This window comes from Oryx dammah, unplaced genomic scaffold (genome assembly GCF_014754425.2).
Source record: "Oryx dammah isolate SB20612 unplaced genomic scaffold, SCBI_Odam_1.1 HiC_scaffold_2, whole genome shotgun sequence".
Taxonomy (NCBI): Eukaryota; Metazoa; Chordata; class Mammalia; order Artiodactyla; family Bovidae; genus Oryx; species Oryx dammah.
Genome location: NW_024070186.1, coordinates 12934494 through 12960719, shown reverse-complemented (window position 1 = coordinate 12960719; position 26226 = coordinate 12934494). Strand labels below are relative to the sequence as shown.

Below are 26226 nucleotides of genomic sequence, written 5' to 3'. Positions count from 1 at the left end.
CAGGGGGTCATCTTTTCATGCCCCTTTAACAGAAGGAAAGGCCAGGCAGGCACTCAGGACACAGAGCACCCTGCGGTCCCTTCACTACACACATCTCAGTTCGGAAACCAGAGTGTAGAGGAGTCAAAGCTCAGGCTTTGCCCTCATTTCCTCTGTGGTTGGGGTGGGATGGACCCTAGGGAGCTGGGAGGTCAAAAACACAGGGTTCTGCACGTGTTTTGCTGGTTGGTTGGACACCTTTGAGCTGAGGTTTTCAAGTTCCGCTGAATATTGGGGTTCCCAGAGTGTTGTTAGGCTGCAGCTGGCAGGAGTGGGGAGGGCCCCAGGGGATGCTTGGAGCCCACGGTCCTCAACTGTGCTCCCTGCTTCATCCTAGGCGTGGCTATCAAGATCCCGATTGTCTGCGTGGTGCTGGAAGGGGGCCCCGGCACACTGAATGTGAGTCCTACTGGGGATGGGCCTCTTGGGTCAAGTTCTGTGGTGGGTGAGTAACTGCCCAGAGTACTGTGACCTGCCTCCCAGGGAGGCTGTCGGCAAGAGGGGGCAGAGAGCCTGTCCACTGACGGAGGGAGGTGCGTTTACCATGCGCAGTCTCTCTGGGTGGGTGGGTCGGAGCCTTCTGAGAGGCCCTGCCATGGGAGGGTCAGCCCTGGGGCTTGACCAGCACAGAGCAAAGAGGAGTTCCAGAGGGACTGCAGTCCTCACCTGTAGAAACCCTGGACAGCCTGTGGGGGGCTTCTATAGCTCTGCACTCAGGCTCCCAGGAGAGGTCCTCAAAATACAGCCCTCAGCAACCCCCACCCCCAGCCCCTTTACATTTAGCAGCTGAATGTAAAGCAGGTTCTGACACACGGCCACGGAGCTTCATGCTGAACCGCTGTCCGGCAGGGAATGTGCCTGCCTCATGGAACTCGGGCCAAACTGACCTCTGCCATAGGATTGTAGGATGATTGCAGTTGCAGGATTGCCCTGGAGAAGCTGAACTCCCTGCCTTCTCCAGCTCTGGTGGATGCCACTTTCTTGGCTTGTGCCCACATCGCTCCAGTCTCTGCTCTTGGCCACGTGACGGCGGCTATGGGTCCCATCATCCGCAAGGATGAAGTGGGAGTGGTTGCTGTCCAGGCAGGTCAGGTGCCCTTGGCCTCCCTCATCCATGATGTACTCGGCAGGGAAGCCGCCCTGGGGATGGAGAGAGATGGGCGGGACAGACAGACAGCTCTGCATCTTTCACGCCAGGAATGGGTGCTCTAGCAGGCAGGATAAGTGATACTCTCCGCCAAGATATCAGGTCCTAAACCCTGGGGGCTGGGAATGTTCTGTCATCTGGAAACACAGCCTTTGGTCATGTGCTGAAGCTAAGGATCTTAGCACCGACCATCCAGGCGGGTCCTAAATGCCATGACAAGTGTCCCTAGACGAGGAGGCGGTCACGTGACCAAGAGCAGAGGCTGCAGCGATGCAGGCACAAGCCAAGCAAGTGGCATCCACCAGAGCTGGAGGAGGCAGGCAGTTCAGCTTCTAGCCACTGGAGGGAGCCTGGCCCTGCCCATGTCTTGAATTGGGGCAGAGCATGACGTTCTGTTTATGTTTAGTAACCTCAGGGGGTCAGCGTAGGTCCTGGGGTACCTCGGCGGGCAGAATGTGTCTGATTCCCCCTATTCCCTCCGAGACTCTCCCGCAGCAGTGCCCAGAGCAAAACATCCTTCCTGCTGTGGTGGTGCCCATTCCTCACGGTGCTCTCACCCTGATCTCTGGGGGTCTCCCTCCATGTCCTTGTCTCACCCTGGGTCTCAAGGAGGGTGTGGAACTCTGGCCCAGGCAGTGCCCCCTTCTTTCTGGGGATGGCTCTCGTGTCCACACGTTAAGGGGGTGGAAACGTACCAATCTTTCATGACAGTGGAGTCAAGTGACAGGCCTGAGAGAGGTGGCATGTCGGGTGTGTACCCCATGTATATCAGGATCAGTGCCCGCCCCTCTGAGCAGAGGAACGCACCAAGTAAATGTCTTCAGTAAACTTCCCAGCGGGGCTTTCCTGGTGGCTCAGTGGTAAAGAATCCCCCTGCCAATGCAGGAGACGCAGGTCCGATCCCTGGGTCAGATCCCCTGGAGAAGGAAATGGCAACCCACTCCAGTATTCTTGCCTGGAGAATCCCATGGACAGAGGAGCCTGGCAGGCTGCAGTCCATGGGGTCACAAAGAACCGACCACGACTGAGCGACTAAAACAACAACAAACCTTCACAGTAGCCAAACAGCAGGGCTCTCCGAGAACCCTCTGCTTTAGGAGGGGTGGGTGTGGGTGGGCTCATACTGGCCCCTGTGTTGCAGACCATCTACAACGCTATCACCAACGGCACCCCCTGCGTGGTTGTGGAGGGCTCGGGCCGTGTGGCTGATGTCATTGCGCAGGTAGCCGGCCTGCCCATCTCTGAGATCACGATCTCCCTGATTCAGCAGAAGCTGAGCATGTTCTTCCAGGGGATGTTTGAGACCTTCACTGAAAGTAAGATCGTGGAGTGGACCAAAAAGGTGAGGCTGATGGGTGCGTCAGTCACCAGGTGTGAACCTGCAGCCACAGGTTAGATGCTGTCAGCCTGGCCAGCAGGACCAGGGCACGCATAACGGAGACTCAGAGCTCCTGGCCGACCTGGGCATGGGAGCCATCTGCAGGGGTGGGGGCTGTGAGCTGGGCAGGCAGGGAGCTGTTGGCTGAGGCAGCAGGCTGCCCTGCAAGGGAGGTTGTGCTGGGCCTCCACCTGCAGAACTCCAGGTGGGCAGGTAACACAGGGTGCGAGGCACGGCCATCTTGGAAGGAGGACCCTGTGCACTGGGTGGGCACGAGGCTGGTGCTGAGGCCCTGGGGGTGGTTGAGGGGTGGGGAGCCCAGATTCAGGCAGCTGGGGTGCTGCAAGTGACAGCAGTGGGTAGCAGGGTCCACCTTCTGGGGTTGTCAAGGTGGGGAGATATATAGATGTATCAGATGGGGGCCCCCGAGTGGCTCTGGGGACCATGTGGTGATCTGGGGGTGGTTTCACATGCACCCCCAGATAGAGGCATCTGTGGCCTGGCTCATCCTAGGACCAGCATTCCAGAGGGAATCCCATTGCCAGTGGTTTTGGAGACTCTAATTCTGGGAGGGAGCTGGTTCCACCCAAGGAGGGAACCCCCACCCCCACCGTGGGAGGAGATGCTGAGTGGAAGCACAGGGAGCTGGGGACAGGACCCTGTGGCTACATGTCCCGGGGACAGATCATTCAAAGAGGACTCAGCCTTGCTTCACGTGCCTGCCTGTCCTCTCCTTGTTTGGGGACCGTTTTAGCTTCTTGGGAAAGAGCACAGGTCGTAGAGGGTTTCTGTTTACCTTCACAGCTCCCTGCTGTTAGTACCCTGCGCGAACCCAGCCTGGGCACCAGAACTGAGCAGTCAGCTCTGGTTCATCACTGTCAACCAGACTCGGGCTGTCTGGATGGCTGGGACCTGAACCATTAGCCTGTTGTCTTCATTGTCTCTTTTCTTTCTCTCTTTCTAGTGTGACATTTTCTAGCTAGCCTACTGGATTCCAAAGGTTTTTCTGGAACGTTACCATATGAACTGGATGACAGTGGGCTGCTCTGGTCGAGGGAGTGGGCGGGGGTCTCTGGGACATGGCTTTCTGCCCATCTCCTCAACTCCTGAGCAGTGAGCCTCATGGGTGCCCCCACCCCAAATGGTCTGGCTTGGACCCTTCTCCTGACCCGTGGGGAGAGCATGGCTGTTATAGCCCAGGACCACGATTGCCCTGCATTTCAGTAATTTTGCTGTAAAATGCATCAGTAGTTTGCTCTTCCATGGCTAGAGTGGGAGATGACACCGGGTACAGGCGGGGGAAGCCCTTGCAAGGCTTCTTCTGAAAACTTTACAGACAGGCTTCTTGCTGGGCTGGGAGGGGAGGTGGTGCAGGAGTGTAAATGGGATGTCTCTCCAAGTCCTGGAAAGAAGGAGCTTCTCTTTCATGTCCTTTGAGTCAGTTGGATCATCTGGGGCATTTGGAATGGGCCTCAGAATTGGTCAAATTCCCAGTGCAGATTTTGGGGGTCCTGTTGAGCTCTGCAGAGGGATGCATGGCCTGGCCCCAGCCTCCAAAGAGGGAGAAGGTGTGAAGGAGAGTGGCTAGGTGAGCCCTCGACATCCAGGAAGCCTTTGGCTGGTAGAGAGACCCCTCTGCCACCGCCACCCTCCAGCCCCAGTGGTCCTACCAACCCTGCAGTCCAGCCGTGCTCTGAGCCCCCAGGGCCTGGGCTCACCTGTCCTGAGGTCCCCTGACCCCTGTTTCCTGGCAGGATTCTTTGTGGGATGGAGGCAGTCAGGGCCTCTCTGACCCTCGGTTTCCCCAATAGTGAGTTGGGGCTGACAAAGCAGCTGGGGTCTGTGTCGGTCATGTACTCCGTAGATGCTAAACCAGATTGTTAAATCTCCTGGAGGTTCACAGTTTAGGTGCCTGACGTGCTCCTTTCAGGGCAAGTCTGTGGAGCAGCTTGGTTCTAACCACGTCCAATTTCAGGCCTTGTGGACGGTCTATGCCCACCAGCCAAAGACCAAGCAGAGGGCTGGGGCCCCCGATGGAAGCTGGGTGGGGGGAGGGCAGCAGGCAGCCCAGGGCGAGCAGGACAGATTCCATGGGCAGCACAGAGACCCTCTCTCGTCTGTCTTCTTGTGCCCTCAGCGGACCTCTTAAGGTTCTGGGGGATGTTTTCACTGTGGATGTCAGGTCAGCTCTTCTTGGAGCTGGAGGGTATTGGCTGGCAGGCCTTTGGCCTTCCCTCAGTTAGCTTGTAAATTATTTAGGCGATTCTCAGAAGTGGGTCTAATCTGCTGAGGTTTAAAGGAGCTTGTGTTATCAATCCATTGCTGAGTCAAGGCCTGAAAATGCTGTTTCATACATGCCAGTCTTCAGCCAGGGGGCTGCCCGTGATGGTGGCTCCTGTTCAGTGGGGAGGGGCCCCCCAGAGCTGTGATCACTGATTCATTCCACAGGCCTTGGGGCTGCTCTGCCCCATGGTGGGTACATGGGTGCAGCCCCGGGAGGATTGCAGATATTTGCCCTGAGGGTCTTCTTGCTGACCCGCAGCCACCACCACATCGCTGGTGTCAGGAGGAGTGCTGGCCCTCTCTCAGAAGTCTCGCTCTCTTGTCTGCAGATCAGGGGTGATTGGGGCTTAGACTCAGAAGATGGAGCAGGGTCACCTGGGAAAGTACTTAATACCGGGTCAATGCACACGTGCAGTAGCTATTCCGTCTTGTGAATCAGGAGTAGGGTTAAATCCAGGAGAGGTTTTGGCTGGAGGATGGGGTGGGGTTGGGAAGAGAGACATTTTGGGCATTTTGGAGTTGACATGAAAGCAGGATCCTGAGGGATGGGGAAGGTTGGGGTCTTAGAGGTGGAGGCAGGGTGTATGAGGGGCCCTCTAGGTGGGAGAAGTCTTTATAGAGGGTACAGAGGCAAGAGCCATGTCCAGGCTGAGGGGAAGGGGGTGGGGGAAGGCAGGGAAGGCAGGAGGGGCTGGGCATGGTGGCCTGGGAGCTGGGAGTGGAGTCTGAAGTTTTGGGGTGTAAGGAACCAGCTGAGGCCCACCCCCGCCTCAGGGTGAAAGTTCAAGGGAGCAGTGACTGGTGGCAGGTCTTGTCATTCGGTCGTTCAGTCGTGTCCAGCTCTTTGTGACCCCATGGACTGCAGCACTCCAGGCTTCCCTGTCCTTCACCATCTCCCGGAGCTTGCTCAAACTCATGTCCATTGAGTCGGTGATACCATCCAACCATCTCATCCTCTGTCATCCCCTTTCTTCCTGCCTTCAATCTTTCCCAGCATCAGGGTCTTTTCCAGTGAGTTGGCTCTTCCCATCAGGTAGCCAAAGTATTGGAGCTTCAGCTTCAACATCAGTCCTTCCAGTGAACATTCAGGGTTGATTTCCTTTAGGATTGACTGGTTTGATCACCTTGCAGTCCAAGGGACTCTCGAGTCTTCTCCAACTGTGGCAGTTCTGGCAGCAGAGATGATAGGTAGATGAGATGGATGACGGCTAGATAGAAAGGGGACAGGAAACAGAGGATAGATAGATTGGTGATTGATAGGTAGGTAGGCAGGGCCCATGCAGAGGCCCAGGCCGAGGTCTTTAGTCAAGCGTCGCTGGGTGTTGAACAGATACCACTGATCAGTGAGGTGGAGATTCTACCCCAAAGGCCACTCGGAAACACCATGTGTTTGGTCCTCACGCATCTTCATCTTCATCACCGTCTTCATCATCATCTTTATCTTCATCACCCCAGCGGCGCGGGGATGAGGTGGTGGTCCTGGCCACACGGCAGGCGGGACTCCTGCTTGGGGCTCCGGTTCTGTGTCCGGGGCCTTGGTTCTGCAGGTGCCATTTGAAGAGGTGGGGGGAACTTCATGCAGAAAACGCCTGTTGCAGATTCAAGACATCGTCCGGAGGCGGCAGCTGCTCACTGTGTTCCGGGAAGGGAAGGACGGCCAGCAGGACGTGGACGTGGCCATCCTGCAGGCCTTGCTGAAAGGTGAGGGTCAGGTGAGGCGAGGATGTGGGGGAGGAGCCAGAGTCCTCGTCCAGAGGAGCCAGAAATACCACCCGTGGGCAGCCGTGCTGGTCAGAGACCAGCTGGACCTCGCCAGGCCACCTCACGCTCCCCCTGGGCAGGTGGTGCCCATCACTGATGTTGGGGTGTAGGTGCCTTTCTCAACTCACCTTCTTACCTGAAATCTGAGTGCAGCCTGTACTGATTTACCCCTTCATGGTCATCACAGTTCCTCGTAAAATTCTAGGGTAGGAAGAGCGAGCCTCGGAAGTCTGCTCCTGTCTCCCCACGTTCTGTCTCCTGTCTAACTCCTGTGCCTCCAGTGACAGAGTCCAAGTGCAGGGGAGACTCCAAAATTAGGCATCCGTGAGACCAGTAGCGCTCTTGGCCAGCTTCCACTCCTCAGTCTGACTTCTGCCCTTCGGCTTGTTCTCCCGAGACCCACACTTTACTCTTCCTTCCTCTCCCAATTCTGAGGCGAGACCCATGCTTCCCTGTCCTTCCTGCCAGCATGGACCTGGACGTGACATCCCTGGTGCCCAGGAACATTTGTTCTGAGCTGAATGGCCCCTCACCCTAGAGGGAGGCCGGCCCCAGGCCAGCAGCGATGGCAGAGCGGGAAGCGTTCATGGTAGGGGGTCAGCTCGTTCACTGTTTCTGTGCACTGGTCCCCACGCTGTGGGTGTGGGTCCAGGCTGCTCTGCACCCTCACCCACACTTGGTCCTGTCAGTCCTTGAAGCTGTAGCCCTCCTGGTGGGTGTGAAGCCAGACCACTGTGTGGTTTGAATTTGTTGTCTCCGGGCTTGTTGGCCATTTGCATTTCATCTTGATAGTGTCTGTCAGATCTTTTGTCCATGTTTAATTGGTTATTTGTCTCTTTTGTGGAGATTTAGGAGTTCTTGGTATATCCTTGTGCAAATCCTGTGTTGCACCTATATGCTGGGATGTTTTCTCTTGGTTCATGGTCTGCTTTTATATGTCCTCCAAGGTATCTTTAGGGAGCAGAAGGGATATACATGAATCTATTCAATTTTTCTGCCACACCGGATGGTCTGTGGGATCTTAGTTCCCCAACTGGGATCGAACCCACAACCCTCTGCAGTGGAAGTTTGAAGTCTTAACGCTGGACCACGAGGAAAGTCCTAGAGAAAGCTTATTGGTAACATTTTAGTTTACCAGTTTTTTTCCTTCATTATTTATGTTCTTCGCATCCCAAGAGATCTTTTCCTTTCCTGCAGTTGCAAATACTTTCTTCGGTAGCCACAGCCTTTACATGTAGGTTTGTGATTCATCTCAGGTTACTTTTTATGTGTGTTGTGAGGTAAGGGTCAGAGTTCTTTTTTCTTCTTCCCTAAATAACAACCCATGTTTTAAATTGCTAGACCAGAAAGAGCTGAAACTAGCTGGGCAAATAGTTGCACTGAGAACATGGGTGAGGTGGTGGTTCTGCAAAGGCAAAGAAGGACATGTGCTGGCTTCCGTGGTCTAAGCTTTGAAAGTGAATGTGAAGGTGCCTGCCTTCCAGAGAACTGTGTCTCCTTCAAACTTAGGGCGGGGGGCTTGGGCAGGACCTGGGGCCAGGGCTGGGGGCTGGGGTAAGCAAGAGTGGAGACGGAAACCCAGAGATGGTCAGATGGTACCCTGAAAGGAAAAGTGATTGTATGAAGGCATGTGTGTGGTGGGGGGCGGGGGGTGGTGTGTGGTTCCTGACTGAGCACCTTATCTATTCAGCTGAAATGAAGGAGACGCTTGCTGACCCCACCCTGACTTTGCTGGGCTTTGAAGTGGCTCTGAAGCCCAGATTGGAGTCCCCAGTGCATCTGCTTCTACCTACAGCTTCTTGGAGCCTCGACCACTTTGGCCATGAGAACTGGGACCAACAGCTGAACCTGGCGGTGGCGTGGAACCGCGTGGACATTGCCCGGAGTGAGATCTTCACCGATGAGCGACAGTGGAAGGTGAGACTGCCGGGGGCTGCCCTAGGGGGGCCTTGCTGGGGCTTGTCCAGACTCCGGCCCTGTCCTTGGTGAGGGCGACCGGCATGCCTCCTCCTCCCGAAATGGGAGACGACAGCATCCCTGTCTTGGGGGTGCCAAGACTGGGACCCGAAGGCTGATGACCAAGTACATGGCCCTCATGCCCCACTCTCAGCCCTCAGAGCTGTACCCCATGATGGTGGCTGCCCTCATCACCAACAAGCCCGAGTTCGTGAAGCTCTTCCTGGAGAACGGGGTGCAACTGAAGGAGTTCGTCTCCCAGGCCACCCTGTTCTACCTGTACCAGAACCTGGAGCCCACCTGTCTGTTCCACTGCAAGCTGGACAAGGTGCTTGCTGGGGAGCCCGAGCGCCTGGACCCCAGCGTGCTCCTGCAGCATGTGGCCCAGGTGCTCCGGGAGCTCCTCGGGGACTCCACGCAGCCGCTGTACTCCCGGCCCCACTCCAGCAACCGGCAGCACCTCCTCCCAGTGCCCAGCGTCAAAATCAGTGTGAGTGCTGGCCAGCTTTGGAGCTCTGAAACACGAGCTTTTATTGTTATCGGGAAAGTTGGCTCTCGCTGTCATTACACAGATGGGGCAGGTTACATGGCGGGCATCTTCTTTTCCCTTCTCTAGAGGCTAGAAGTCAAGGTCTTGGTGCTGACAGGTGAGCTTCTGGTGAGGCCTCTCCTCCTGGCCTGCAGAGGGCCGAGCACTCTCTGGCTCCATCCTTAGGGCATCCAGTGTGGCTTCCTTTTCTCCTAGGCACCCTAAGGCTAGGGTCCTGTTGGATCAGGCCCCACTTCTATGACCTCCCTTAACTTTAATCATGTGCATAAAGTTGTTGTTCAGTCGCTCAGTTGTCTCCAATTCTTTGCAACCCCATGGACTGCAGCATACCAGGCTTCCCTGTCCTTCACCATCTCTTGGAGCTTACTCAAACTCCTGTCCATTGAGTCGATAATACCATCCAACAATCTTGTCCTCTGTTGTGCCCTTCTCCTACTGCCCTCAATCTTTCCCAGCAGTAGGGTCTTTCCAATGAGTCATCTCTTCATATCAGGTGGCCAAAGTATTGGAGTGAAAGCTTCAGCCTCAGTCCTTCCAATGAATATTCAGGACTGATTTCCTTTAGGATTGACTGGTTGGATCTCCTTGCAGTCCAAGGGACTCTCAAGAGTCTTCAATACCACAGTTCAAAAGCATCAATCCTTTGGCACTCAATCTTCTTTATGGTCCAGCTCCCACATCCATACTACTTGAAAAAACCATAGCTTTGACTATATGTACCTTTGTCGGCAAAGTAACGTCTCTGCTTTTTAATAAGCTGTCTAGGTTTGTCATAGCTTTTCTTCCAAGAAGCAAGCATCTTCTAATTTCATGGCTGCAGTCACTGTCTGCAGTGATTTTGGAGCCCAAGAAAATAAAGTCTGTCACTGTTTCCATTATTAAACTATCTATTTGCCATGAAGCGGTAGGACCAGATGCCATGATCCTAGTTTTTTGAATGTTGGGTTTTAAGCCAGATTTTTTACTCTCCTCTTTCACCTTCATCAAGAGGCTCTTTAGTTCTCTTTCTGCCATAAGGGTAGTGTTATCTGCATATCTGAGGTTGTTGATATTTCTCCTGGCAGTCTTGATTCCAGCTGTGTTTCATCCAGCCCATGTGTAAAATCTCATCTCCAAATACAGTCACACTAGGGTTGGGGCTTCAGCATATGAAAGTGGTGGACACAATTCAGTACAGGAGCTCCCTTTCCAAAAACTTCCAACAGTACAAAAAATTATGCAGGAAAATGCTGTCCCCTGTGCCCCTTCCCCTGAGCCCTGCTCACACCATTGTTGTTTGTGTGGCTAGGTCAGCATAGCTCATCTGTGTCTGCATGAGATGCACATGGGTGGCAATAATAGAAGGAGTTTTCTAGTCTGAATCTTTATTTGATGGGGATCCTGCAGTTTCTAAGCATTAAGTATAATGCTGGCATCTGTGGTATATTTATGTGGGTGAAACTCCTCTCAAGATTCAATAAGGTTTTACAAATGACACCTCAGGGCTGAACTTTGTCAGATGCCTTCTGAGAAGTTGAAATGCTCTTCTTCTTTGACATATGAATTTGGTGAATTATAAGTCATTATTATTTTTTATCCCTATTTTGAATCTCAACTTGATTTCAGAGTAACATGCATTTAATCCGATGCTGGATTCCCAACATTTTTAGGGGTTTGCAGTGGTACTAGTGGTAAAGAACCCACCAGCCAAAGCAGGAGATGTAAGAAGCGTTGGTTCAACCCCTGGAAGAGGCCCTGGAGGAGGGCATGGCAACCCACTCTAGTATTGTTGCCTGGGAAATCCCATGGACAGAGGAGCCTGGCAGGCTACAGTTCATGGGGTCGCAAAGAATCAGACAAGACTGAAAGGAATTAGTGCGTGAGAATGTTGTCTTTAATTGTAGTTTTATTTGGGGACAGTTGTATATGTCAGGTACTGGTATCAATTTTATGTTAGCTTTGTAAGAACATTGGGAAGAGTTTCTTCTTTCTCTGCCCTCTGGGACAGTTTATGTGGCTGGAGTTCACTGCCTCCTACACACTTGGCAGAATCCCCTGGGAGTCCAGCAGGGTCCAGTGCCTTTTTGGGTAGTAATTCTGATAACTTTCTAGTTTTCTTTCCTGATGGTCCTGCTGTTTAGGTTTTCTGTCTCTTCTCAGATCACAGTGATTTTGTTTTCTTCCTGCTAGAAAATTATGTACTTTCTTCAGGCTTGCAAATCCATGCATTGTCCTAGGTGAGCTGTGCCGAACCCCTGAGACTGAAGCGGCTGTGGCTTGGTTCTCTACATTCATGGTTCTAGTTTTCTTGATTCCAGTATATTTACGATGCCTAGTTAGAAGGTGCTTATGAAAGTCCCAAATAGAAGCTCATATTGAACCATGTCTGTAATTTAAGAAGATGAATTAATTTTTCTTTCTTTTTTTTTTTTCATAAAGATGAGCCTTCAGACAATTTCTGAAATCACTTAAAGTGTAGTTTTGTGTGTGATGTGGGAAATGTGTTCTTTGGGAATTGCTTCCAGAGGATGGAATCGTCTGAGGATGTGTTTGTTTACCGATGGGCCAGGAAGCCTGGAATCACTGTAGACTGTATCACTGTAGACTGCGTGTGTCTGGGGCCAGAGCCCTCCCACTCACACGTGGCTCTGTCTGGTCCTTCTTGCTGGTCTTCTCTGCAGGAGACACTGCAAGTTCCCTTGAAGAGGTCACAGCACGAATCTATTAACAGACTGTCTTAGAATTTTACTTCATAGAAAAAGACTTTGATGCTATCACATAAGACTAAAGAACGTTGGGATGCCTGGCGAGTAGCAGGGGTCTACAAATGATGTAGGTGGTAACTGAGCGTTGCACTTTCTGGGTGTTTCTTCATGTCTCCAGAGTGATGCTTAAGGAACCCCAGTGTTCATGAGTGTTCATGAGAACCATCTGAGTGTTGTTGGAAAAGTGGCTTTCAGGGCTCAGGGCTTGTCCTCCGAGGATAGTGGGGCCGAGCTCAGGTCCTGCACCCTCAACAGGTGCCCCTCCCCGCCAGGTGGGGGCGCTGACTGTCTGCTGATCACAGGTGCAGAGAGTGAGTCGCCAGTCCTTGTACAAGCGTTCATCAGGCCAAGCTACCTTCACCATAGATCCAGTCCGGGATCTTCTCATTTGGGCCATCGTGCAGAACCATCGGGAGCTGGCAGAAATCATCTGGGCTCAGGTCAGCAGACTGCAACTATCAGTGGACCAGTGACAGGGCTCCAGCCCCATGGCTGCCCGGGTCAGTGGACTCTGTAGGCATGTTCCACCCCTGGAGGGGCTGTTTCTCTTCCCACTGATGGTTGGGGGGCTCAGGCATGATCTGTTACTAAAATGGGTGCTTCCCAGATGCTGTCGCCTGTGGCTGTTGCTGGGCTGTCTGGGAACTCCCACCAGTCAGCTGGACAGCTCCTGGTAACTGGGCCTGAGTATGGCTTCATTTTCAATGAAGGGGACTGGCTGGGCAGCTCCTGGTCACTGGGCCTGCATGGGACTTTATCACCAATGAAGGGGACTGGCTGGGTGATTACTAGGCATTGGGCCCCGCATGGGGCTTTATCACCCATGGCAGGGACTGGCTAGGCGGCTCCCTAAGAAGCAGAACACTGCAGGCCAGGACTCCCTGCATGGTTTTCCTTTATTTCAAGCTGGCTTTCCTCTTAATAGGAAAGTAAAGTTTCATAATTTTTCTCAGAGAGGCCTTGCTTTTCTGAGTCAGCATTTCCAGGCTGCTCTCAGAGCCGGCTCCCTCAGGGTCCTGGCAAGGCTCTGGCGACACCCGTCCCCCCAACCCTCACCACGGTTCTTAGAGGTATGCCCTCTCTCAAGGTGCTTGGAGGAGAGGGTGGGTGACAGAGCCGGCCTGACTGTAGCCTCAAGTATGCCCAGTGGGGCTTATTGGCCAGAAAAACCAAACTCAGGTTTCCAGGCTCTGACACCAACCCCTCACCCAGGCCAGTACTGCCCTCAGAGCCAGAGCCTCTGGGCTGAGTATTGAGAGCCTCCTGTGAGATTCTCTTGGCCCCCCTCTGGTGCCTGGGCCTGGGGGTGCCACTGAGGGTGAGGCCCTTGGCCTTGGACAGGGCCATGTGATGGCCAGGTCCTCGTTTCTCCTCTTTGGGAATGCTCCTTGCATGGGGTTGACCAGATGCCTGGAGAGCTCTGGGCCTTGTGCCAATATGACTGTTTGAGTGCCTATGTCCAGTCTGTTCTTGGGGAGCAAGGGGGCTGCCTGGCCTGTGCAGGAGCCTGACCACCAGCAGGGCTCGCGTGTGACCTGGGGTGAGCCTAGAGGTTTATGTGGGAGGAGCCACACTGAGTCCTCACTCTGCAGCCTGTGCTGTCTCAGGGCCTCTGTTCTCATCTGCCTGGGTGGTGGCGTGTTGGGGGTCCCGGGGCAGGACCATCCAGAGCCTCATGGTGGCTCCCCCGGGAACCCAGAGCCAGGACTGCATCGCCGCAGCCTTGGCCTGCAGCAAGATCCTGAAGGAGTTGTCCAAGGAGGAGGAAGACACGGACAGCTTGGAGGAGATGCTGGCGCTCGCAGACGAGTATGAACAGAGAGCCATTGGTGAGCTTCTGGGGCCGCAGCCTCAGCCCCGGGCCCTCATGGGTGACCCTGGGTCCTCGCCCCATCCCTGTGCATGCTGTGCTGTCTGGAGGGGCTGCGCTCTGCCACTGTCTGCCGCTCCCCCTGGTGAGGGTCCGGCTGCTGTGACGAGACCTTCTCCCATCCAGGGGTCTTCACTGAGTGCTACCGGAAGGATGAGGAGAGCGCTCAGAAGCTGCTGGTCCGTGTGTCGGAGGCCTGGGGCAGGACCACCTGCCTGCAGCTGGCCCTGGAGGCCAAGGACATGAAGTTCATGTCTCACGGGGGCATCCAGGTGATGTTCTGGGGGCCTCCTTCCGGAAATACCTGCCTTGGTGCTGCAGGAGCGGATGCAGCCTCTTGTGCACACGGACAGTACAAGAGGTCACTATGTCAGGTCCTGTGGGGACCCACGGATGGCGCTGACCATCGGTCATCTGCTGCAGACAGGCACACCCTCTCCTCACTGTTTGCCAAGGAGAGAGCCGATGCTGAGTGAGAGCGCCTGGTTAGTTGTGAAGGCGGTGGCTCACCTCTGCATGGGATGGATGTCCCTACCTGGGAGCCCCCAGCAGGCCTCCAGGGCCAGGCCTCAGCTCCCCTCACCCCTGCTACCTGGGGTCTCAGGAGGGATACATGGAGGCGGCAGGACATCCTCCTGGAGCAGCAAGCACAGGATGCGGCGGCGTTGCCTTGGTGACACGAAACGTGTGGTGCACTGGGGGCCCCTCAGAGCCCTGGTGCTTCCTTGGAGCACAGCCTCATCCTGTCACCACCTGCTGAGTTGGCCATGCTGGATCCCAGGGGCTTGGCGGGGAGGAGTTCTGCCCACACTGCCCACCCCCAGGGAGAGCTCAGGGGGCCAGCTGGTGAGAGTGGGGCAAGGGGACAGAGCCCGGCTCCGGGTTTGAGCCCCACTTTCTGGTCTGGGAGAGCCCAGTCCTGCCCCCAAAGCCTCTTCCTGGGCTGGCAGACTCAGGACCAGACCAGAGCTGCCCACCGCACTGCCCATCACGTCACCTGTGGGCCTGGCAGAGCGCCGTGCTTGAGCCGGCAGAGTCGCTCCTCCTCGGGAGTCTCAGGGAGCACAGGGTCAGGGCGGGCGGGGGGCCCATCGCCCTGAAACCCTCCCTCTGTCCGCAGGCCTACCTGACCAAGGTGTGGTGGGGCCGGCTCAGCGTGGACAATGGGCTCTGGCGCGTGGTCCTGTGCATGTTGTTCTTCCCGCTGCTCTACACTGGCCTCGTCTCCTTCAGGTGCCGGCCCGGCTGCGGGGCCGCTGGGGCTTGGGGCCAGACCTCCCTTCCCAAATGCCCCCTCTGGGGGTCTTCACTGCTGCCACCGGTCCCAGGATGGAGGGGATTCACGCTGGGGAGGGGTGAGAACTGCCGTCGCCCAGTATCCACCGGGGGCGAGTCCCACCATGGCCTGAGGATTTGGGGATAGCCCTAAAGGAACCCGAGGGCCCTTCAGGGACCTCTTTGCAGGGCCGTGGCTGAGCCCCTACCACAGCAATGCGTGCAAGGTGGGTGGCCAGCCACGAGTCCTGGGCCTCCCTTCTGTGGTGTGACCCGTGGCTGAGCTGGCCCTTCACGGCCGTGGTCTCCCCTGCCCATGTCTTCCACAGGAACAGGCAGCAGCAGGCGGAGGGGGGCCTGGCCCGCGTCCGCGCCTTCTTCAGCGCGCCCGTGGTCGTCTTCCACATGAACATCCTGTCCTACTTCGCCTTCCTCTGCCTCTTTGCCTACGTGCTCATGGTGGACTTCCAGCCCCAGCCCTCCAGCTGCGAGTGCCTCATCTACGTCTGGCTCTTTTCCCTGGTGTGCGAGGAGCTGCGGCAGGTGGGCCAGCCCCCTCCCACTCCACCTGCAGACCCTCCTACCGCCAGGAGCATCCTGGGCTCGGTCACTTTCTTACGGTGGCTCTCAGCCCCATGCCATGCACAGTGAGCCCCACGTGGGCGCTGAAAGCTGGGCGAGGCCCCTTGGAAAGTGTGGCCTGTGGTCTGCTAGCCACTTCCGCCCTTGTTCCTCCTCCACCCGACCCCCCAAGGCATTGGTTTTTTCTTGAAACGCTCTCTTATCACCCCAAGGGTGACATCACTGAGTGGTGTCCTGGATTTTGTGAGTCCCTGGCTCCCCTGTGAAGGACACTGCAAAATGTGGGGGTCCCCTCTTGGGAGGGGAGCTGGGCTCAGCGGGGGCCACCTCTCTGGCCAGCAGCCCCTCCCCAACTCTCAGCTGCCCAGGAAGTGGCGCCGGTTTGCTGGTGGGGAACTGAGAAGGATGACCCACAGCCCCGCATGTCTGTGCTCATCCCTCCAGCTCTTCTATGACCCCGACGGGAGCGGGCTGCGGAAGGCGGTGCTCGTGTACTTCAGTGACTTCTGGAACAAGCTGGACGTGTGCGCAATCCTGCTCTTCATTGCGGGGCTGACCTGCCGGTGAGCGGCCTCCCCTCCTGGTGGCCCTTCCATCCTATCAAGGGAGCAGCCCCCACAGGGCTGGGCTGGGGTGAGGCTGGGAGCTGGGGCCCCTCGCGGTTTCAGCACCACTCTGGATATGTCTGTGCCGAGGGTGCCCTGCCCACGCGGAGACAGGGAGGAGCCGGGGCAGAGACGCGGGCTCTGTCACCATGGGGAGCTGTCTGGTGGGAGTGCCCGTGTCCCAGCTGAGGGCCCTGACATCTCCACAGCCCATCAAAGCCACATGTCTGCCCTGCATGACCCCTTCATGAGCAGGAGGGGCTGGGCCAGCCTGCTGCTTCCCAGGGTGCCCATGAGGCCCAGCTTCTCTGCCTGAGGCTGGGCTTCCGGGCCCTCCTGGAGGCTCTGCCCCTGAACTTACACCCAGTTTTAGTGCTTTGGGGTCTGGGGTCACACTGGGGCTGGGGCCAGGCCTGGAGCAGCCAGCTGAGGCCCTGGTCCCTGTCAGGCTGTACATGGGGCCGGGGCAGCTGGGCAGGGGTTTAGGGTCAGGTCTGGGGCAGCCAGCTGAGGCCCTGCTCCCCATCAGGCTGTTCATGGGGCCGGGGCAGCTGGGCAGGGGGCTTGGGCCAGGCCCAAGGCAGCCAGCTGAGGCCCTGCTTCCCATCAGGCTGTACATGGGGCCGGGGCAGCTGGGCAGGGGGCTGGGGCCAGGCCTGGGGCGGCCAGCTGAGGCCCTGTTCCCCATCAGACTGTACATGGGGCTGGGGCAGCTGGGCAGGGGGCTGGGGCCAGGCCTGGGACGGCCAGCTGAGGCCCTGTTCCCCATCAGGCTGTATACAGGGCTGGGGCAGCTGGGCAGGGGTCTAGGGCCAGGCCTAAGGTGGCCAGCTGAGGCCCTGCTTCCCGTCAGGCTGTACATGGGGCCGGGGCAGCTGGGCAGGGGGCTAGGGCCAGGCCTAAGGTGGCCAGGTGAGGCCCTGTTCCCCATCAGGCTGTACATGGGGCCGGGGCAGCTGGGCAGGGGGCTTGGGCCAGGCCTGGGGTGGCCAGCTGAGGCCCTGCTTCCCGTCAGGCTGTACATGGGGCCAGGGCAGCTGGGCAGGGGGCTGGGGCCAGGCCCGGGGCGGCCAGCTGAGGCCCTGCTCCCGTGCAGACTCATGCCTTCGCTGCTGTACACCGGGCGCGTCATCCTCTCCCTGGACTTCACCATGTTCTGTCTGCGGCTCATGCACATCTTCACCATCAGCAAGACGCTGGGGCCCAAGATTATCATTGTGAAGCGGATGGTAAGGGGGTGCCCAAAGCAACCTGGGGAGGATGGTAAGGGGGGGCCCGAGGCACTCCAGGGTGGATGGTAAGGGGGGCTCTGAACCACCCTGGAGCCATGGTAAGGGGGGCCTGAGGTGCCCTGGGGCACAGCACACCCCACAGGACCCCAAGTCACCACTCTGCTTCCACACCCTAGCGTGCCTGTCTCGGGTCTTGCCTGAATGTTGCCTCTTCCAGGCAGCCCTCCCTGATATCCACAGCTCATTCCTGATCCCTGTTATAGCTCCTGTCACTCCCCTTCTTGGGTCATGGTCACAACCCTTCCTACTCTTCATGGGGTGCCCAGCGCCCCTTTAGGCTGTCCCCTGGAGCTCCTGGCTCCATGCAGCCATGCTGTGAGGGTTGATGGAGTCTCGTCCACTGCAGGGCCCGTGGGGACCCTCCTGTGGGCAGGGACAGTGTGGGGTGGTGTGGCTGCAACTTGTGCCCCCCTCCCACAGATGAAGGACGTCTTCTTCTTTCTCTTCTTACTGGCCGTGTGGGTCGTGTCCTTCGGGGTGGCCAAGCAGGCCATCCTCATCCACAACGAGAGGCGGGTGGAGTGGATCTTCCGGGGGGCCGTCTACCACTCGTATCTCACCATCTTCGGGCAGCTCCCAACCTACATTGATGGTAGGAGGGGCCCTGGCAGCTGTGGAAAAGGAGGTGCCACCCTTGTGGGGTTCCTCCAGGGTCACAGAAGTGGGAGAGGGGAGGACTGGGCACATCCCACTCGCTCAGCACTGCCTGGAGCTGTGGCTCCTGAAGGAAGAGATGGGTGCACTTGGGGGCCCATCAGTTGAGTGGGGCAGGCATCAGCTGGCCACAGCTGGGCTGTACCTTGCAGCTGCAGGGAGGTCAGAGTGGCTCAGGGATGTGGCCTGGGGCATCAGCTGACACCGCCCCCCCCCCATTAAATGCCACCCGATTCCTTCTGTTCCTCCCACTGCAGTCAGACATAAGTCTTCCTTTTCTGGGTGGAGACAACATAGAGTTTGTTTTATGCCACGGCTTCACTGAGATTAATTCACATACCATAAAACTCGCCTGTAAAAAGTGGCCACTTCCATGGTTTTTAGTATATTTACAGAATCTAATTTTAGAAAGCTTGTTCCAAAAGTCACCCCACACCGTTTAGTAGTCACCCCCGCCCCCCAAACGCAGGTGACCTGTTGTCTACTGTCTCTGTAGTTGATGGTGTTGTTCAGTAGCAAAGTCATGTCAGACTCTTTGCGACCCCATGAACTGCAGCACACCAGGCTTCTCTGTCCTTCACTGTCTCCTGGAGCTGGTTCAGATTCGTGTCCACCGAGTCGATGATGCCATCCAACCACCTCATCTTCTGTCTCCCTTCTCCTGCCCTCACTTTTCCCCAGCATCGGGGTAGAAGGTGCCTTTTCTGGACGCTTCACATAAAGTGGATCATATGATATGTAGTTCTTTGTGTCTTGCCTCTTTTACTCAGTGTAATGTTTTCGAGTCATCCGTACTGTTATCCATATTTAATTCCTCCAGGTGATCTTCCCGACCCAGACATCAGTTGACTGTTAACAAGAGGGTTTGTCTGTTCTATTCCTATTATCCATGTGTCTATCCTGGCTCCAGCACCATGGTCCTGGCCAGCATAGGTTTATAGGAAGTGTGAGTCCTTCAGCTTTGTTCTTTTTTTCATGATTGTTTTGGCCTCTGGGTCCCTTGGGTCCACATGAATTTTCAGGTGATCTAATCAATTTCTCCAAAAAAGACATCCAGGATTTTTATTATAAACATGGGGTTTCTTCTACTTATTTAGATCTTTAATTTCTTTCCATTGATATTTTATTTTTCAGTATGTAAGTTGTACTTCTTTTGTTAAATTTATTCCTAAATGTTTTTATTCTTTTTCATGCTGTTGTAAGTAGAATTGTTTTATTAATTGGATTGTTTACTGTATAGAAAAACACTATATTTTGTATATGGAATTGTATTCTGAAACCTTGATGAATTTCTGTATTAGTTCTAATAGTTTTTAGGTGCCTTTTGGGGGATTTGTTATGATCATGTCATCTGCAAATACTTGTTCCTTTCCAATCTGGATATCTTTTTTAAGTACTTAATTTTGGCTGCTTGGGTCTTCAGTGCTGTGCTGGGTCTTCAGTGCTGTGCTGGGTCTTCAGTGCTGTGCTGGGTCTTCAGTGTTGCGCTGGGTCTTCCCCACTGCATGAGGCTTTCTCTAGACAGAATGAGTGGAGGCTGCTCCCTGGTAGCAGTCTTGGGCTTCTCACTGTGTTGGCTTCCTTCGTTGTGGAGCACGGGCTCTAGGATGTGGGGGCTTCAGTAGTGTTAGTTCACAGGCTTAGTTGCCCCGAGGGATGTGGAATCTTTCTGGACCAGGAATTTAACCCATGTCCCCTGCATTGCAAGGCAGATTACTAACCACTGGACCACCAGGGAAGCCCTTATCTTACAGATTTTTAAAGGCACTGAGTATATAGTTATGTTTTGTAATATTATGTATCCTTTACTTTTCTGCAAATGTGGAGCTGTGTTTTGGTTTGTAGTCACATGTTCCAACATTTCTATGTTGCCTCTGCAGCACTTTTCCTTTCTGATGTGTCCCTTTTCTTTACGACAGTTGTTCATTTTCTCTTTGACGTCTTTTCTGCCACATTCTGCTCCCAGGGTTAGGACCTGTGACTTAGATGACATAGTCTCTCCTGTGGATGACACACCCCCAGGAAGTGCCCTGGTGGGGTGCCTGGATCCCAGGGAGGCATGTGCCAGCCTGCAGTGCAGGTCTGGCTCTTGGGCTTTCCTGGCAGCGGGACTTCCTGCCCGTGAGAATGCTTGGTGTAGATGGTCAGCCGTTCCTGGCTTCCCTCGGGCTTGAGCTGACAGCTGAGGTCACCCAGATGTGCGGGGTTCCAGGCCTGTGAAGTTATTGCCCAAGGGCCCCTGTGACTCCACGTGGCTTTCTGGACTCACTTACCCCCTCATTCCGACCCAGGTGTGAACTTCAGACCAGACCAGTGCAGCCCCAACGGCACGGACCCCTACAAGCCCAAGTGCCCCGAGATTGACCAGGTGCGGCAGGAGCCCGTGTTCCCTGAGTGGCTGACTGTCCTCCTGCTCTGCCTCTACCTGCTCTTCGCCAACATCCTGCTGCTCAACCTGCTCATTGCCATGTTCAAGTGAGTGCCACATGCGGGGTGCACACACCGCTGCCTGCTCCCCGCCAGGGTGGAGTGGATGGCGTGGAGCCTGGGACCCAGGACCTGGCTCAGCCCGGGCTGACCTGCTGACTGTGGCATCCAACCTGGGCACTACTGCTGGGGGGCAGCCCGTGGGCCCTGTGCTCAGAGACCATGGGCGGGGGCGCTGAAGTCTCACTCTTCCCACCCCAGCAGAGGGAGGTGGATGAGGGGCAGCGATTTGGCTGAGGTCATCTCTGGTGGTGGAGGCATGCGTGTCACACTTGTTAAGAATCCTGTGAGGCAAGATGACCTCTTTGCTCTCCATATAAGGCAGGACTGTGGTGCCCAGGAGGCCGGCCCTGTGGCTCAGGGCATCACCACCCCCTCAGGCCCCTCCTGGCCTCTGCAGAAGAGCCCCTGGAATCCATGGCCAGTTTGGGCACTGTTTCTCTTCTCTTCGTCAGCTAGGGTGATGAGGTCACAACTTGCTGACTTACCGTGTGCTCTGAACAGTGAGAGACCCTGCCCCGGTGCTGGGCTATGATAGACAGAGGCCAGAGGCCCGACGGGCAGCGGCTGTGTCTCAGCCCTGCCCAGCCTCCCTCCCCGCCTCTGAGGATCTCTGTCAGGGATCCGGGCCAGTTGACCTCTACCCGCATGAGACACAGGATGTGGAGAATGAGCGTGTCGGCCTGTTAAAGACACTGTCCCTTCTGTTTGTCAGATTTAGGGGAATCAGACCCTTTTCGGGTCCAGTGCAGGACACCATCCATCTCCCAACACATGAGGGTCTGTTTTGTTTTCTAGCGAGGTTTATGGGCTCTAAAATCTAGGTCTTCTTTCTTCATTCTCCTCTGGGTCCCCAGGGTGCTCAGCTGCCTTTCCTGTGTCTGGGTCGCCCTCCCTGGCGTGCCTTTGTAGGCTGTCAGGGCGCACACTCAGGCAGCGACAAAGTTGTGCATAACCCAGCTTGCATGGCCCGTGCTTGCAGTAACCAGTGCTCCCCGCCCCCTGCAGCTACACCTTCCAGCAGGTGCAGGAGCGCACGGACCAGATCTGGAAGTTCCAGCGCCACAACCTGATCGAGGAGTACCAGGGCAGGCCCCCCGCGCCGCCCCCCTTCATCCTCCTCAGCCACCTGCACCTCTTCATCAAGAGGGTCGTGCTGAAGATCCCTGCCAAGCGGCATAAGCAGTTCAGTAAGCTGTCCCTCCCTCATCCCCAGAGCCGTGTCTGGGGTGCAGCTGGGATTGGGGGGCAGCTCCTCTGAGCATCCTGGAAGCTCAGGGTGGGGGAGGGGACATGCAGTCCGCTCAGGCCCCCGGACTGCCGCCAGCCCACTGGGGTTGGGCGTGGATGGGCTCTTCCGCCCCTCCCTGCGGGGCCCCCAGTGGGTCAGAGGCTCCCCTCCCCGGACAGAGAACAAGCTAGAGAAGAACGAGGAGGCGGCCCTCCTGTCCTGGGAGATCTACCTGAAGGAGAACTACCTGCAGGAACAGCAGTTCCAGCAGAAGCAGAGGCCGGAGCAGAAGATCCAGGACGTCAGTGACAAGTACGGGGCCGGGGATCTCGGCAGGGCTGACGGTGCAGCCCTGTGGTCCCTGAAATGCCTGTCACTTTGTTGTGGAGCAGGAGGCTCTGGGAGAAAGCGGCTTAGAAACACCAGGGGAAAAGACCAGGGTGTTTGGATGGATGCTTGGCTGTGGAAGTGTTCTTCCTATGAACACATACGCCCACTTGGGTGCAATTCCTACATTGTAGCAAACTAAGACCAAAACCAGCAAACATTTCCCAAACCACAGTGTCCCCTCCTCCTTCCAAAATCCCCCCCCCGGCGCGTCCCCTCCTCTGCCCAGAGGCCGCTCTGTCCTTCCTGAGTTTGTGACTGACAGCCTGTAGGCATATAGAGGTGAGGAACCAGGTGTGTGTGCTCTGCACACCCGCACCTCTGGCCCGGCCACGCCCCTGGGCTGTCGGGTGGCCCTGTGAGCCTGGGGCATCGCTGGTGGCCCATCTTCCCCCTGGACCACTAGGCGGTGCTCATTCTCTATAGAACCGTAGAGTGTAAATCCATTCAAATCAAGAGGAAGAAGCCTGAAACTAGAGCCGAAGGAGCCTGTGCTGCTGGATGTGATAAGCTGCCCACCTGCAAAGGGCACCAGGCTCTCTCCACTCACGCCCAGACCCCTGGCTGGCCGCAGGACTCAGCTGTGTACTCTTGCAGGGTGGACACCATGGTGCGCCTGCTGGAAATGGCACGTCTGAAGCAGTCAGGCGCCGTGGAGCAGAGACTGGCCTCCCTGGAGGAACAGGTGGGCTCCGGGCTGGGACCTCTGTTTCTGGGCACGGTTCTGATGGCCCTTCTGGCCAAGCCCTGGGTGTCGGGTGGCTGCCTGGGGAAGAGGGGGGTGGGGAGCAGGGCATCCTGTGTGCGGGCACCTATTGACCAATCCTGTTTTGAACGTGCATTCCAGGTGGCCCAGACAGCCACAGCATTGCACTGGATTGTGAAGGCCCTGAGGGACAGTGGCTTTGGCTCAGAAGAAGGTGTCCCCACTCTGGGTGAGTGGGTGACTGTGCCAGCGGCTGGTCTCTACCCACCTGTGCTCTCTTGTGTCCGGGGGTCTGTGGAGTGGAGAGGAGCAGCCCCAGCACCTTGGGATGCTTGACCCACCCCACGGCTACATGTGCTGAGTGTGGCCAAGTCCCAAGGCTTGACCAGGCTGGAGAATTCCAGAGGTAGCCTGGCCCAGACCCCCTGACCTCCCCGTGTGCATCAGGTCCAGCAGACCTGAGACCCAGTCACTTTGACTAGGTGACAGAAAGCACGTCTTTGCTCCCAGATTTGCAGCTGGCCAAGAAATGGTCACGAGCAACCCTCCTGGGCTGTTGCTGGCCCCAAAGGAGCCATCTGCCCTTTCATCCGGGCAGGCTTCTGGAAGGGCTTGTGCATCCCGCTCATTACCAAGAGCTCTGCTGGGAGCTGCCCCAGGCAACAGGGGCCTGAGCCCAGGCCTTGGTCCTCCTGGGCTGCAGTGATGGGAACCCTGGGGAGGGTGCTCTCTTTGGGGCTGGCTTTCAAACTGGGCTCAGGGAGGTGGAGGCGGCCCGGAAGTTTGGGGGAAAGGACCTCAGAGGGTGGCCCTGTCCCTGTCCCCATTCCCAGCACCCCAGAAGGCCTCGGTGGGGCGGGACCCTGAGCTGGACAGCGGATCAAAGGCAGAAGACCCAGGTGACGCCTACCACGTGAATGCCCGTCACCTGCTCTACCCGAGTTGCTCTGTCCTGCGGTTCCCGGTGCCCAACGAGAAGGTGCCCTGGGAAGTGAGTGCCTGTCCTGGCCTCACCCACCAGGCTGCAGGGGCCCAGAGTCCTGGCGGGGAGTGGTCTGGGCCCCAGGGTGGCTGAGCCCACCACAGCCCCAAAGGGCAACGAAGGACAGATGAAGAGGGAAGCGTGGTCCGTGAGACCCAAGGGATGAAGCTGGGCCATGAACCTGGACACTGGGGCTGCTATCCACACAGGGCCCACTGCTCCGCTTGTCCTCAAGCCCCTGTCCCCAGAGAACAGTCCCTATCCCCTTTCTGAATGCTGGGGAGGACAGAGGTGGAGAGTGAGAGGGAGCGAAGGAGGAGGCCTGGGGGTATGCCCCCCCCCAGGCCTTCTCTATGGTTTTCCTGGCATATCCCGGGCTGTCACTCCTCCCCAGTCTCTGCCAGGGTACTCCTCCCTCTGGAGTCCAGCCCAGCCCCCCTTCCTCCCGCCTGGGGAGACTCCCCTTGACCACGGCTGGCCCAGGTGTGTGTGTCCTGAGGTCAGCCCAGCTGGGACTTCCATGTCCTTTGGGCCCTCCCAGGGCTCTGCAGTCAGCTGTCCTGGGTGACGGCCAGCCTGGGGTGGTGACCGTCTGAGTCCCTGTGTCCCGCAGACGGAGTTCCTCATGTACAACCCGCCCTTCTACACGGCTGACAGGAAGGACAGGGACCTGGTGGATCCCGCGGGGGAGTGAGTACCCTGCTTCCTGCCTGGGTGGGCACCCCATCCTCCCCGGGGGCTGGGGCATGCTGGGAGGCGTGTGGTTGGGGGCGCCTGTGCCCAGGGAGGAACCTCTGTGTGGACAATGGGTCACTGTGGCTGCTCTGCCTCCCGCCATCTCTGTTGTGGATGCGACCTCTCCTCTCCCTTCCAGTGCCCTGGAACCTCTGTCCAGGATCAGCTACAATTCGGTGGATGGACCACTGGACCGGCGCAGCTTCCATGGAGTCTACGCAGTGCAGGACGGGCTCCCTCTGTGAGTGTACCCTCCCCCCGCCCTTCTCCAGCCCTCCTCAGCCACCTCTGCAGTTTTCCTCCTGGGGTCAGGCTTCCTCTCCAGCAAAGCTGGTGTTTTTCTGATTTGTTGTTCAGTCTCTCAGTCATGTCCAACTCTTTGGGACCCCATGGACTGCAGCATGCCAGGCTTCCCTGTCCTTCATTATCTCCTGGAGTTTGCCCAAACTCATGTCCATTGAGTCAATGATGCCGTGCAACCATCTCATCCTCTGCTTCCTTTCTCCTCCTTCCCTCAATCTTTCCCAGCATCAGGGTCTTTTCAAGCTCTTTGCATCAAGTGGCCAAAGTATTAGAGCTTCGGCTTCAGCATCAGTCTTTCCAATGAACTTTCAGGGTTGATTTAAATTTTTCTGATAAAAACAAACAAAGTATGGAGGAAAGACACATCAGCATAAAGTACTTTCTTACCAGCCCCGGAGGCCCACACTTGGCAGTCTCCCTGGACACGCGTGGAGGGCTGGAAACTGTGAGCTGGCCCTGCTGGCCTGGGCACTGCGCCCTGGTTCTCTGACACAACTTTTAGGACCTCCATTCCCGAGGTGTAGAAACAGGGTAAAACGTGGACCCCATTGTGAGAATAAAACAGGGGCAATGTTAAAGGGCTGCTGGGCTTACATTTCCAGGTCTGTGCTGTAGGGACGTTATGCCCCACTGCACGGATGTGGAATCAACATAGAGATGAAAGGGGACCCGTGGCATCAGGCCCAGCAGGTGCTTGGTGGATGCCTACTGTGTGCTGGCCTGGGGTCTGAGGGTCGCTGGGGAGGCTGCACCACCAGGCCGGAGGCAGGGGACAGGACCACAGTCAGCTGGGGTTTGGAGACCCCATGGAGCAGGTGGTTGTTGAGGGAAACTGCCTGTGGAAGAGGTGTGTGGTGGGCCTCTGGGAATGTTCTGGATCAGGGAGGGGTGACCACTGGGGTAGAAGCTGCGGGATGGGGTGGTAGAGATGAGTGGGGCAGGGAAACTGAGGTGACCAGGAGTGTTTCCAGCCCTGGATGGGGGAGGGCATGGGCGGGAGGATACAGTGTGCAGGAAGAGAGCAGGGCCGAGAGTCACAGGCAGAGGAGGGAGCCGTCAATGCCAGCTCACAGGCCGGCCGAGAGTCACAGGCAGAGGAGGGAGCCGTCGACGCCAGCTCACAGGCCGGCCGAGAGTCACAGGCAGAGAAGGGACCATCGATGCTCACAGGCCGCGGAGGCCCTCGGGCACGGCGCCAGAGTCAGTCAGGCGCTCTTTGTGGGGGACGTCTGGGTGGGGCTGGTTTCTGCTCCCAGAGG

At 56.7% G+C, this 26226-nt stretch overlaps 1 protein-coding gene across 4 annotated transcripts in view; it reads left to right on the top strand.

Annotated features, from left to right (window-relative positions):
• TRPM2 (transient receptor potential cation channel subfamily M member 2) overlaps positions 1-26226 on the top strand; it is a 51584-nt gene that overhangs the window by 19669 nt on the left and 5689 nt on the right. For 3 of the 4 annotated variants that reach the window (XM_040231630.1, XM_040231650.1, XM_040231658.1), the window contains 21 exons: positions 377-438; positions 2328-2528; positions 6446-6548; positions 8404-8525; positions 8719-9054; positions 12161-12298; positions 13558-13687; positions 13855-14000; positions 14849-14961; positions 15333-15546; positions 16030-16148; positions 17287-17419; positions 17903-18074; positions 20428-20611; positions 21632-21813; positions 22034-22166; positions 22839-22926; positions 23089-23176; positions 23781-23938; positions 24543-24619; positions 24804-24905. In XM_040231630.1, coding sequence (XP_040087564.1) covers positions 377-438; positions 2328-2528; positions 6446-6548; positions 8404-8525; positions 8719-9054; positions 12161-12298; positions 13558-13687; positions 13855-14000; positions 14849-14961; positions 15333-15546; positions 16030-16148; positions 17287-17419; positions 17903-18074; positions 20428-20611; positions 21632-21813; positions 22034-22166; positions 22839-22926; positions 23089-23176; positions 23781-23938; positions 24543-24619; positions 24804-24905 — 3001 coding nt within the window. The remainder of the gene's footprint in view (positions 1-376; positions 439-2327; positions 2529-6445; positions 6549-8403; positions 8526-8718; positions 9055-12160; positions 12299-13557; positions 13688-13854; positions 14001-14848; positions 14962-15332; positions 15547-16029; positions 16149-17286; positions 17420-17902; positions 18075-20427; positions 20612-21631; positions 21814-22033; positions 22167-22838; positions 22927-23088; positions 23177-23780; positions 23939-24542; positions 24620-24803; positions 24906-26226) is intronic. The other variant, XM_040231640.1, reaches the window with a different exon arrangement.